The 12,798-nt window shown below is 32.4% G+C and overlaps 1 protein-coding gene across 2 annotated transcripts; it reads left to right on the top strand.

Moving 5' to 3' along the window:
* The first annotated feature begins 314 nt into the window (after positions 1-314).
* On the top strand, positions 315-7,098 carry LOC132717866 (BTB/POZ domain-containing protein KCTD14-like). Of its 2 annotated transcripts, none has more exons than XM_060701444.1 (2): positions 315-470; positions 5,865-7,098. In XM_060701444.1, the coding sequence occupies exons 1-2, from the start codon at positions 450-452 to the stop codon at positions 6,633-6,635; spliced, it is 792 nt and encodes a 263-aa protein (XP_060557427.1). In that variant the 5' UTR covers positions 315-449; the 3' UTR covers positions 6,636-7,098. The 2 variants fall into 2 exon arrangements, with proteins under 2 accessions (XP_060557427.1, XP_060557426.1); XM_060701443.1 differs by having other exon boundaries at positions 321-476.
* The last annotated feature ends 5,700 nt before the right edge of the window (positions 7,099-12,798 follow it).

Here is a 12,798-nt window from a genome sequence, read left to right as displayed (position 1 = left end):
AGGAATAATTTGATACGTCTTTCTACTTAAATTCCATTATCAACTACTTTTGTTACTTAATCCATTTTATATCTTCTCATTAAAAATGTAACTACAGTGATTAAAATCATGCAGTGACAAGTAAACTCTATGGTACTCTATGTTATAACAATCTTTTCTTTAACTTCGATCTTCATCTATTAACTAGTGAATATATCATAATGGCCGACACCGATGCAAGTTAATAGTTGTTCTCATATTAACTTAACCCATTGAAGGCTATAATTGAAAGAACACCAGTTACTTCCTTATCAAGTGTCAAGGTTGTAAAATAATACATGATACTCTAGTTACGGAAGTCATCCATTTTGTTGATGTACAAGGTTTATGTACAAGGTACAAAATCTGTTTTGCTTGACAATAATCAGTCACGTGTAAAATAAAACCGCTACATTTGTTTATCTAAAGCAATGGAAGTCTTTCAGAAAGCAGTAAGTGTAAGTTTTTATGTGTATTTAACAAGCTCACTCGTATATATTTTAACCTTGAATATTTCAATACAGTAAATGTTTAGGTTTTCTATATCGTCAGAGTGGGTGGGGTGATGAAAAACAATCATAAGTGTTGTTTTTTCTATTTTACATATTTCGGAAAAGTATTAATTATTGAAGTAAGAAAATTAAAAAGAAAATAAGAAATATCGCGGTTTATGTTGAATAAAGTCCTTTTGAAATCATGAATGTATTGTACTTATTCTAAATATTGTTGTTAATAAAGTAATAGTTTAAAAATTAATTTAACTTGATATAAAAAATCTTCCAACAAACACTGTTGTACAGCGTCCACCGGATATAGCCCCTAAAAACACCGAAAACGAAAGTAGAAAGCTGCACACCGAGTTCCCCTAAGGTAATGTTTTAACGTATTTCTTCATCATAACTTCATCGATTTTTCCAAACTAAACAATTTTGTGAAGCTAAATGTTTCTTTTTTTTAGAGCAATATTTGCTTTTGTCTGCAAATTGAATACTTTGTGTTAACCTGGCGATAAAATGTAGCGTATTTGTTGATATGTGCGAACAATGTTGATATTTACCACTAAATCAAGCCCAAAACGCATTTGCTGTATCAAAATTCGCAGTTTAACACAAACTATAGTCCTCTCTCTACTTAGATTTGAGTTTACACCCTTCAACTCCAGCTGCTTTTTACAAAATTTGCAAAAAACGGCCTTGCCTTGTGTACAGAGTCTAGCAAAGAAAACATTTAAGTGAACGGGGTGTAGTAGTTTAATGTACAGGGTTTAGTAGATGTGTACGGTGTCTAGCAGTCAACTATTTTTAAATTATATTTTATATTGTTTTTAATTGGAAATAATCTCATTTCAGACTAAATATGGATATATTAGAGGACGATACAGAGGTATTTGGTAAATAATCGTCATCATCATCATTGAATAGTCGTCAGTATCATTATAATTTTTGGAAAAAGCAGCATCATAAGCGGCAGCATTGTATTTATTAAAGATCCTTAAGCGTTCACCGATACCATTTTATCATAAAAACGCCATCAGCCCTAAAAAACCTCAGTCAAAGTGTATACGCTATAATGAGAACATTAACAAACGTCTGTAAGAAGAAAATGTAAAAAAGTAACAAAAAAAGGGCTCAAAGTTTTGCACAAAATCATCGCCGAACATTTTTACGAATAATCCCGGGTTATGATATCAATATCAATATTGAAATCACAAGTGAAGTCACCCGAGTTTGACTGCAAAAAAAATATGAAGACTTTATAGCCACAAAAGATATATCTAATGATTAACCTAACTAATCAAGGCGGATATTTTACCAAAGCTCATTAACATATGTTTGTTTTTCAATAAATTCTTAAGACCAGTGAAATAATAACCCAATATAACAAGTTAAGATCAAGCATAACCCAAACATGGTTTGAAAATGTTTAAGACAAATTATAGAATTTGCTGTACATATAATGTTCTACCACTATGGAATGAAATTGTGGTCTTTTGAGTTTTACGATTTTCCTATTAACTTTTAGTCACGAATATAGCAGGACGGAAACTGTTTACTGCAATTAATATACATGTTGCGTAACATGTTTACAATTTAAACATTTTCATCTTTTATAAAATTAAAATTATTCACTTCACAATCCCTGCTCCCGACATTAATCGTTTTCTTCATCAGCTACGTGTATATGCTCTGGTACTGAATTTATTTTGCAGAAAACGACATTCGTTTCCCTACTACACCCCGTACAATCGCTAACAGTTTTCCATCTACACCCTGTACACATCCGTGCTAGACTCTGTACTCAAGGCAAGGCCGTTTTTCGTAAATTTTGTTAAAAACAGCCCAAGTTGAAGGGTGAAAACTCAAATATAAGTAGAGGGATGGCTATAGTTTGTATTAACGGCGGAATTCGATACAGCAAATGCGTTTTGGGCTGGCTTTAGTGGTAAATATCAACATCGTTCGCAAATGTCAACGAATACGCTATAATTCATCATCAATCTAACAAAATGAATTCAATTTGCAGACAAAAGCAAATATTGCTCTAAAACAAGAAACATTTAGCTTCACAAAATTGTTTAGTTTGGAAAAATCAATGAAGTTATGATGAAGAAATAAGTTAAAACAATACCTTGGGTGTACTCTGTGTGTAGCTCTCTACTTTCGTTTTCGGTGTTTTTAGGGGCTATATCCGGTGGACGCTGTACAACAGTGACAAAAGCATGGATAGGTTTTATTTACTGATATATAAACCGTACAAGAAAAGCAATGTCAAGAGAAGAGAATATAAAATAGTACAATTGTCAGTAAGCTTTCGATTTATACCTTCTTAAACACCCGTAACAGATATAGGGAATCGACTTGTTTTAACATGTTTATATTTATACACCATATTTATTATCTAACATAGCATCTACGGCTTCTTTTTTATTTGAAATAATATTTCTGATGTGTGTAAAACAAGTTCAGTCGTATTTATCTAAACCTTGAATTTTTCAATACAATAAAGGTTGTCTATCGACAGAGTAGGCGGTATAATCAAAACAAACATAAGTGTTTTTTTATTTTACATATTTCAGAAAAGTATATTTTACTGACGTTAGAAATTATACAAGAAAAAAATATCGCGGTTTATGTTTTATAAAGTCCTTTTTATACGCCCGTTTGAAAAACGGGACGTATTATGGGAACGCCCCTGGCGGGCGGGCGGTCAGGCGGGCGGGCGGCGTCCATTTTTGTCCGGAGCATATCTCCTACATGTATGGAGAGATTTTAATGAAACTTCATAGAAATGTTCACCACTATGAGGAGCAGTGTCGCGCACATAAACCAGGTCTCTAGGTCAAAGGTCAAGGTCACACTTAGAGCTCATTGAAAAATGCTTGTCCGGAGCAAAACTTCCACATGTATAGAGGGATTTCAATATTACTTGGCACAAATGTTCACCATTGTGAGGCGGAGTGTCGCGCGCAAGATTCAGGTCCTTGCGACCAAGGTCAAGGTCACACATAGAGGTCAAAGTTCAGATAAAAATATGAAGATGTGTATATGGACCATTTATTCATCATTTATTGAAGGATTGTAACACAAATGGTCATTATCAAGACTATGGCTGTGATACATATAATTTAGGTCAATATATACAAGGTCAAGGTCACTAAAGATTATGAAATATCCAGATTTTGTCCGGAGCATATCTCCTACACGCATGGAGGGATTTTAATGAAATTTCATAGAAATGTTCACCATTATGAGAAGCCATGTCACGCACATGAACTAGGTCTCTAGGTTAAAGGTCAAGGTCACACTTAGAGCTCATTGAAAAACGCTTGTCCGGAGCAAAACTTCCACATGCATAGAGGGATTTCAATATAACTTGGCACAAATGTTCACCATTGTGAGGCGGAGTGTCGCGCACAAAATTCAGGTCCCTGCAGCCAAGGTCAAGGTCACACATAGAGGTCAAAGTTTAGATAAAAATATGAAGATGTGTATAGGGACGATTTAATCATCATTTATTGAGGGATTGTAACACAAATGGTCATTATCATGACTACGGCTGTGACACTTGTACTTTAGGTCAATATATGCAAGGTCAAGGTCACTAAAGATGGTGAAATATCCAGATTTTGTCTGGAGCATATCTCCTACATGTATGGAAGAATTTTTATAATACTTTATGGAAATGTTCACCACCATGATATGCATTGCTCCATGCATTATCAAGGTCTCAAGGTCGAAGGTCAAGGTCACACTTAGAGCTCATTGAAAAACGCTTGTCCGGAGCAAAACTTCTACATTCATAGGGGGATTTCAATATAACTTGGCACAAATGTCCACCATTGTGAGGCTGAGTGTCGCACGCAAAATTCAGATCCCTTCGACCAAAGTCAAGGTTACACATAGAGGTCAAAGTTCAGATAAAAATTTGAAGATGTGTATAGGGACCACTTAGTCATCATTTATTGATGGATTGTAGCACAAATGGTAACTATCATGACTACAGGTGTGACACATTTAATTTAGGTTAATATTTGCAAAGTCAAGGTCACTGGAGATGATTAAATATCCAGACGTTGCCCGGAGCATATTTTCTACATGCATGGAGGAATTTTAATGTTACTTTATAGAATTGTTCACCACCATGAGACGTAGTGCCCTGCTCATGAACCAAGTCTCTAGGTCAAAGGTGAAGGTCACAGTTAGAGCTCATAGAAAAACGCTTGTCTGTAGCAAAACTTCTACATGCATAGAGGGATTTCAATATAATTTGGCACAAATGTTCATCATTGTGAGGCTGAGTGCCGTGCATAAAATTCAGGTCCCTGCGACCAAGGTCAAGGTCACACATCCTGTGCATATCTTCTCTACTGATTTGTTTTATGGTTCATTTAACAACACAGTGCCAAGAATAAAAACTTGCTTGCTAGATAACACTTATCCATAATGCCCCCATCTCCATCTAAAGCTTTCGTAAACGGGCGTATTTTGTGACTATGGCACCCTTGTTTAATTAATAAATGTTTTCAGTTATTCTAAATATTGGTGTTAAAAAATCAATAGTCTAAAAATAAAAACTTAATTTTACTGGGTATTAAATTTCCTCCAATAAAAACATGGGCATGTTCTACTTACTTATATATAAATCATATGACAAAAGAAATATGAAGAGAAGTGAATGTAAAATAGTACAATTGGCAGTAAGCTTCCAATTCACACTTTTACTTTTGACACTCGTCACAGTTAAATGGTATAGACTGTTTATAACATGTTGTTTATATTTATGCACCATATCTTTACTCTAACATAGCATCTACGGAATATTTTATTTGAAAAAATTAAAGCAAGTAAAGGGTTAAGCTACAAAAATGATGACAATTATTGACAAAAAATAGGTATGATAACTTTAATTAAACAAATGTTTTCTTCAACATCATTCAATCTTTCTCTACATGGTCACATCTAACTGCTAACTGTTTGTATCGTAATTGTCCTGTAAAAAATGTTACTGTTTCATTTTAAGAAGAGTTTCCTTGGGAAATTTTGTTTATACTTTTTAAATACATTAAAGAAATCAAATTTAAGGATTTACATGGTATATGTAGACATCATCGCTTAAGCAGAACCATGATTGTTTATCTTACACAATTCAGCGACATATAATCTCCAAAATTAAATATGTAAATTGTTTAAAGTGATTTATTGTATGTTTAATACATGTTATTCTTTATACCCACAGTCTTCTTTATCTATATTAATTTGTAAATATGATAAAAATGTTGCAATGTATGTAAATATATAAGTGCTGTACATTACATAATTTAGGTTGCTATTTATAAATTATTATAGAATAATTACGACGAAGATGATACAATCATTGAATTGAATGTTGGAGGCAAGATATTCAGCACACTCAAATGTACACTTGCGAGGGAAAAGGATAGTCTCCTAGCCAAAATGATCAATGGAAAAAGTACAACAAAATTGGACAACTCTGGCAGATATTTTTTTGATTGCAATCCAGACATCTTCTGCCATATTCTTGAATACCTAAGATTTGGAAAATATCCTCCTCCTGAAAAAGCCATTGATGTATATAATTACGCAAGGATGTTTCGTCTTGGGGAATTTATGGCTTCTTTGGAACAATTCAAAGATGTGCAATATAAACTACAAGCTGACCATTCTAAGAGTTCCTTAGACAATAAAAAGTACAAACAGTTGTTACAAGACATTATAGGAAGACTTTCAATCTTCAATGAATCTATATATCCAAGAAGATATATTTGTATAGTAACCGTGAACAACATCGCTGAGAATTTTTCAGAATGTTATTTTCCCGAAATAGATATTATATACAGAAAAGGGGTCCCAGTAAAAGTCAATCCTAGTAAACCTCCTATAAAAACAGAATTACAGAACACAGATGTGAATTTGATTCGAGCTTTAGCATCGGACTTGAAATCGCTCGGATACGGCAGGTTTTTTAAGTACAACAAACATGTAATATCGAATTGTTGTTCTGTTTGTAGAGGAAACCACCTAGGAATTATTCTAAATAGTAAGAATACAGAAAAATATTTCGAACATGCACATCCTTCGTTCTGGATATCCATTTAAAAATGGAGCAGAAGATTTCAGGAATCACTGCTTGAGAAATATTCGTACTAGATTATGTCTAAAACTAATTTGAACTTAGTTAAAGATGTTCTCATCTTTTGTTAAAATGATTTTGATTACAGTAATTAATTGAAGTCTGAATAAGTCTAATTTAAAAAACAGACTGAACAAAGTATGTTTTCGAGGAGCATTCCCGACTACTGGTCAAGTGAAATGGGTCCATCCTAAAAAAACTGCAAGTTTTTAAATGACACTATGTATTTATACCGTCTTTTCCTATAGTGTATAGAGTTTAAAATGTTACATTACAGCCCTGTGTGGACTAAAATGAGTTTTTTTTATTGAACGAAGCTTTGTAGCAATTATCTGTATTTCAAAATATCAATTTTGAGCATGATATATCATTAATGAATGGATATTCTGTATTATCAGATGCACAAAAATAAATAAACTCTAAACATGTCTAGAAAATATATTTTTATTATTCCATTTCTTTTTTATTTCGCCATCTAACATGAGTTATGTTGCGTCCAAAGACTGATTCATATGTTTTAATTGTTTGTTTTAATTGTAGAAGATTCGTCTTTTTCTTAAGTTGCTATGTCATGATTGAACTTAATATGACTCATTTCCCCCGCAGTTACTTGATTTCCCTTACATATCCTAAAGTTAAAAAAAAACAGGAACTCATCAGCTGTATTTTCGAGTCCCACAGAAAACTTTGAATTCTTGCATGTGGGGAAGCTTTTAATCAGTGCTCTTGTGGTCCCAATTTTAAATGTTGGAGGGTCCCAGATTTTTCCTCCATGCCCCTTATAGTTTTATGTGTTTTTAAAATAACTTATCTTTTTCTGCTTAATGACTTCTAAACAATTCAATTTCAAACAAATATCAATGTCATTATCAATTTTATTTGAAATAAAATAAGGCTACCGAAAAGAGAAGTGAAAATTAAATGATTTTGATGATTGTTAGTTATATGATTGCAAGTCTTTTTAATGAGTTTTCGTTGTAACCACACATTTCCTTTTCACTTCAATTCAACAGCCTAGAATATAGATTTTATAAACTATAATCATATTATGTTATAAACGAGTATTGGTTCTGACCAAATCTTAGATTAATCAAAAACTTCAGTTAGCAGTGGTATGATAATAACTTCTAATTAGACAATTTTGAAAAAAAAGTTAAATAAGGGCATAATTCCTTAAATATTGCATTCAGAATTATGATCCTTGTCTAGTCATAAATATGTAGTGAAAGTATTAACACGACGCCGATACGACCGACGCAGCGATAAAAATAGCTTGACTTTTCTTCCAAATTAGTTAAGAATAAAAACAATGATATTTTGATATATTAATGAATATACTAGACAGCAATGAAGAAAAAATCAGCGATATTATGATTATCTGAACAATGATAAGAAATCTGATGATTTGACCTTTCCTTTGGGTTTTTTTAATATTAACAAATATTAACAGATACTCGTATGAAAACCTTAGACTAGTGTAATTTAAATTATTACATTTTCTATTAATTCTTTATAGTTATTAACAGCTACAGAGTTTCTCTAATTATGGAAGAAAAAACTAGCTTTTGCTCAAGTCATGTTGTTGTGATGATGACCTAAAACATGATGTTCAAATTATTGAAATCAACACATACAACAAATGTACATAAAATATTAAATTAAGTATGATCTTAACCTTTAAATGACCTTGACCATGAATGTCAAATTACCGATTCTGTGATTAAACTTGTCATTACTTTGATACTTATTTATCCATTTGATAAATACTTTGACAAATGAAAATTTACCACAAAACCGACTGAGATCTGACGGACCAAGTGGGAGACTCTATGATTATTCAGTTCCTTTGGGACTGAATTGCCTTACTGTTCGTCTTCTGTCTTGCTTCGTCGGGCCCTTGTAGGTGATCTTCTTGTTGCTCTGTCTTCCTTTAAAACATTGAGTACTTTTGTTTATGGTCATTGGGTTTTCTTTTGTATGTTTCTACATGAGCATTTTGATGTTTTACTTATTATACCTTTTGTAACCATGACAACTGTTAGAATTTCACTTGGCGGGGATTCATTTTATTTACACTGTCTCGTTTATTGGGACATGATGGGGCTAAGAGTGAGGTTTGGTGCACCATTAACCGGTTGAAACTCCCCAGCAGTATTTATGTTGCTGACCGTTCCAAGGCGGTGCCCCTCTGTGTTCCGCAGATGTATGTCTTTGTTGTTTCATCCTGTTTTGGTGACACTTTTTGTATCCTTTGTTGTTTTTTTCGTCTGGGTGAGTATCTTCCCCTTGCCCCTAGTTTTTATTTCCTTTACTTAACCCCCCCCCCCATCCCAGGTCTCCTGCCCTCTTCCTCTGTGCCTTTGACTTTAAGGGCCTATTATTCAACCATTTAATTGTTTTCTTTGAGTTCCTTATCATTTACTAATTATTTCTTCTTATGTATAATTTAAGTCATTTATCTTCCCATGCTTTGCCCTGCCCTGTTTTTGTTTGGGGTCCTCCTGGACTCCTTGCCAAAGGCTCTTGTTACTGGATCGTGTGGGGGTTGCGTGCGTTGAACGCCGCCTTTCCTTGTTGATTTTGTTTATCATATTTTGTTACTTATAAGTTATTTCCTCAATTTTAAATGATCTTCAAGGTACTGACATGGCTTTGTTATTTCTTTGTTGATTTAAAGTGGACTCTTGAATTGGACTCTTAAATTGGAAGTAATACTTATGACACAACCAGCATGATACATAATAAATTTGAATTGGCATTGACCTTAGAATGACATTTACAATTATTGTAACATTTTTGAATTTTCAAACTTGGTATCAATATTTGATTACATTTAATCTTATATAAGCCTTATATTTTGTACAAAGTTTTCAAATTGTATTTTTAAATACATCACAGATAATCAACGAAACAGAAATTACTACTTTACAAGTTATTCACTTATATTCATGGGCATAAATTTAGTGGTTTTATCAAAACGGGCATTTCCGTGGGTTCTTAAATTCGTGGATTTTCAATTTCTTGTAAAAAATAAAATAAATAACTTAATGCAAAGTTATCTTACAATTAATCGCCGCGCATTTTACTTACCGCATGCACATATCTTTACGTGTCATACAGAGCTTATAAATAAAGGGCTAGGTTCAGCAAGAGTGAAAAATTGCGCTTTGTCAGAAATTCATCAAAATTTCAGTAAAAGTTCATATTTTTGTGCTTTATCAGAAACAAGAACACACTTGGCGATTATTTTATTAATTTGGTTACCATAGCAAAATGTTTCAGTCTCATATTGTTTTTTTTATTCTCAAATACGCCAACATATTTTCCTCCAGCTTTTGTAAGGTTGGTGTTGATATTAAAACATTACATGAATTCATAAACGAAAATTTCCATGGTAACTCAAACAATTTCATATCTTTTGACACTGCAAAACAGCGAGATTTACCGAATTGCTTACATTATTGCAATCTGGACTATTGTTAAGTATATCAAATGAATAAACCGTAAGCTCTAAGTACAATGGTAGATTTTACATATTCTTTGCACAATATGGAATGTGAATGTTTCGATGGTCACAATGGTGCTATGGAAACAAGAGCCAGTTTTATAAGCTTGACATATTTTCGAAGAAAAGAGGTATTATAACACTCATGGCGGATGTAAACTTTGATCATACCTTTTTAAAATTTAAGTTTATTGTCTTCATACTTGGCGACAACAATCTTTGGGACAAGACTAGACTAAACTTGACCTTCATGTATAAATGGCCTTGACCTTCAAGGTCAAATATCTAAATTTAGCTTATTTTTTGCTGATTTATGCTATAAGTGGCTATTCCTTTGTTAATTTTACATGAATGGTCTTCTATCTTGAACAAAACAATCTTTTATTACAGAATTGCAAGCTAACTAGACAAGACATTGACCTTCAATCATAAATGACCTTGATATTGAAGGTCAAATTATTTAAAATGTCTTTTTTCTGTATCTGGCTATAACTTTGTTATTAGTGGATTAACTTCATATTTAGACATAACATCTTTTAGGTCAGGACCTTCATGGATATAAATTTGAATAAACTCAAATTGACTCTGACTCATTTATGACCTTGACCTTCAAGGTCAAATTATAGAATGTTCACTTCTTATATATATTGCTATAATTGCCTGTAACTTGGTTATTAATCAATGGATTATCTTCATATTTGGACAAGTCCTTCTTAGTTGCTGAACCGCCTTGACCTTGAGTTTTCAATGACCTTGACTGCCAATGTCATACAATTGAATTATGGTTAAGTTGTCATAATTTTGTTATTTATCTACATATTTGTGTCATGCATGCATGGACAAAACAACATTTGTCACCAAACGTGACCGTCATATGATTGAACTTTTCTTATATTTTCTTAACTTTGTCATTTTATTAATGGAAATCATCCATACTTGAACAAAACAACAATTATTACTAGACAGATCTATCAAACTTTGAAAAAAGGGAACAACATTTTTTTATTTATTTTTCTCTTTAAAGATTTGTTTAAACCATTTAAGTGTCCTCTTCTTAAAAAAAAGTATAAAAGTCAAGCGTTGTCCCCGCTAGCTCTTGTTTCACAAAATACAAGTTTAATGTAAATACTTAGTAATTCACATGGTCACCTATTTAATGTATTAAACCTTTATAAATTATGCATTTGATTTTCAAGAGTTTTCACTCTTGGTTTAGCTAGGACACGTAAATTCAGTTCTACGATTTGAAAATAATTGTGAAAAATTTGAAGAAATTCAAAAGAAAGAGGTTTCAATATTTTTTGACAGTAGACAATTTAAGTATGTAAGAAACTATGTTAACCAGAAACAGAATATTCCATTAAGTATAAGATAGATAAATAAACCTTTTTATGTCAACTCCAATGAATTATTCAGTAAAAATAATATTCATTATACTGCACTTTTATACAGTTTTTAAATATATAAATAAATATCATCAGAACAATATATACATAATTATGAATGTATATCAAACCGCATAATTAAAAGTTTTCACACATGTTTTTGTTCTGAAAGACAAACACTTTTATATCACTGTTTAGTCTTAAATCTCCCACTTTCTTCCTATGAGGAGGCCTTTATATAAAAATGTCTGACAGTCTATATATTGGACATGACTAGTTTATCTGCATTGTAACTATGTTTAAATAGCATGATACCCTACTTTTTCTTCACAAATATTCTGACTGACTCATAACAAGGCTACATATAAGTGTAAACAATAAATTAAATTTGTATAATACCCGTTTACCGAAAAGAAATTCCTATAAGTTAGCTTTAACCACTTTTTTAGTGTGATTTAAATTGTATCACTGCGCATGACCATTTGTAGGCGATGACACACTGGTGAAACATGATGGCACAATAGTGAATACGTCATGGTATGATCATGTCATCGTTTTTTCATCATCGTAACATGGCATTTGCATCAGCTTGTTATCATACCATCTCATTTTCAAAGTCGTAGTATCTGTATTGCAGTTAGGGTTTTTAGGGTAGAATAAAAAGTCATGATTTTCCAAACAGAACAAATACAGGACTAGTTATTAATAGCATTTTTTCAACCATCTAATCACTTGGCGAGTAGGGACTACGAACGACCAGGTTGGTTAGACTAATAAGAATAAATATTATTCAATAGCTCTTATCGGTCATATCGTTTTTTAAATTTTTCCTTTTTCTTTTTCCCCCTTTTAACATTCTTTTCCTATTTTTCCTATACGATTAAAAAAAAAATACCATTTATTTTGTATTGAAAAAATTAACTTAATACAAATTGAAACAAAGAAAAAGGGATTTCATCCCAATGTTAAAGTGTACAATCTCGGTGCAAAATTTTTAAAAATCAAAAATTGCTGTCTCGGACCTTTTTGATGTCTCTAGATCGACAAGAAAAGATTGAAGATGGGTTTGGGCGAGAAGGGGACACTGGGCAATTTTAAAATTGAGAGCTGATATCTTGTTAAATATGACGTTTTGAATCAAAAACGAGTTTTTGTTTTGGGGGTTTGGGGGGGGTACTCCAAAAAAAAAAAATTTGACCTAATTTCAAAGATCATAACCCCGCCCCCCGGATAAGGTCA

The sequence above is a fragment of the Ruditapes philippinarum genome, unplaced genomic scaffold, assembly GCF_026571515.1.
Source record: "Ruditapes philippinarum isolate M1 unplaced genomic scaffold, ASM2657151v2 ctg13052_1_1_1_1, whole genome shotgun sequence".
NCBI classification, from domain to species: Eukaryota; Metazoa; Mollusca; class Bivalvia; order Venerida; family Veneridae; genus Ruditapes; species Ruditapes philippinarum.
Note: the sequence above shows the minus strand (reverse complement) of the source record. Positions and strands in the feature narration are given on the sequence as shown.

Excerpts from the sequence above, each read along its gene's own strand:
- LOC132717866 (XM_060701443.1), top strand. The coding sequence starts at position 450 with ATGGAAGTCTTTCAGAAAGCAGTAAGT. Across the intron at positions 477-5,864 it reads TCTTTCAGAAAGCAGTAAGT|AATAATTACGACGAAGATGA; the intron begins GTAAGTTTTTAT and ends AAATTATTATAG.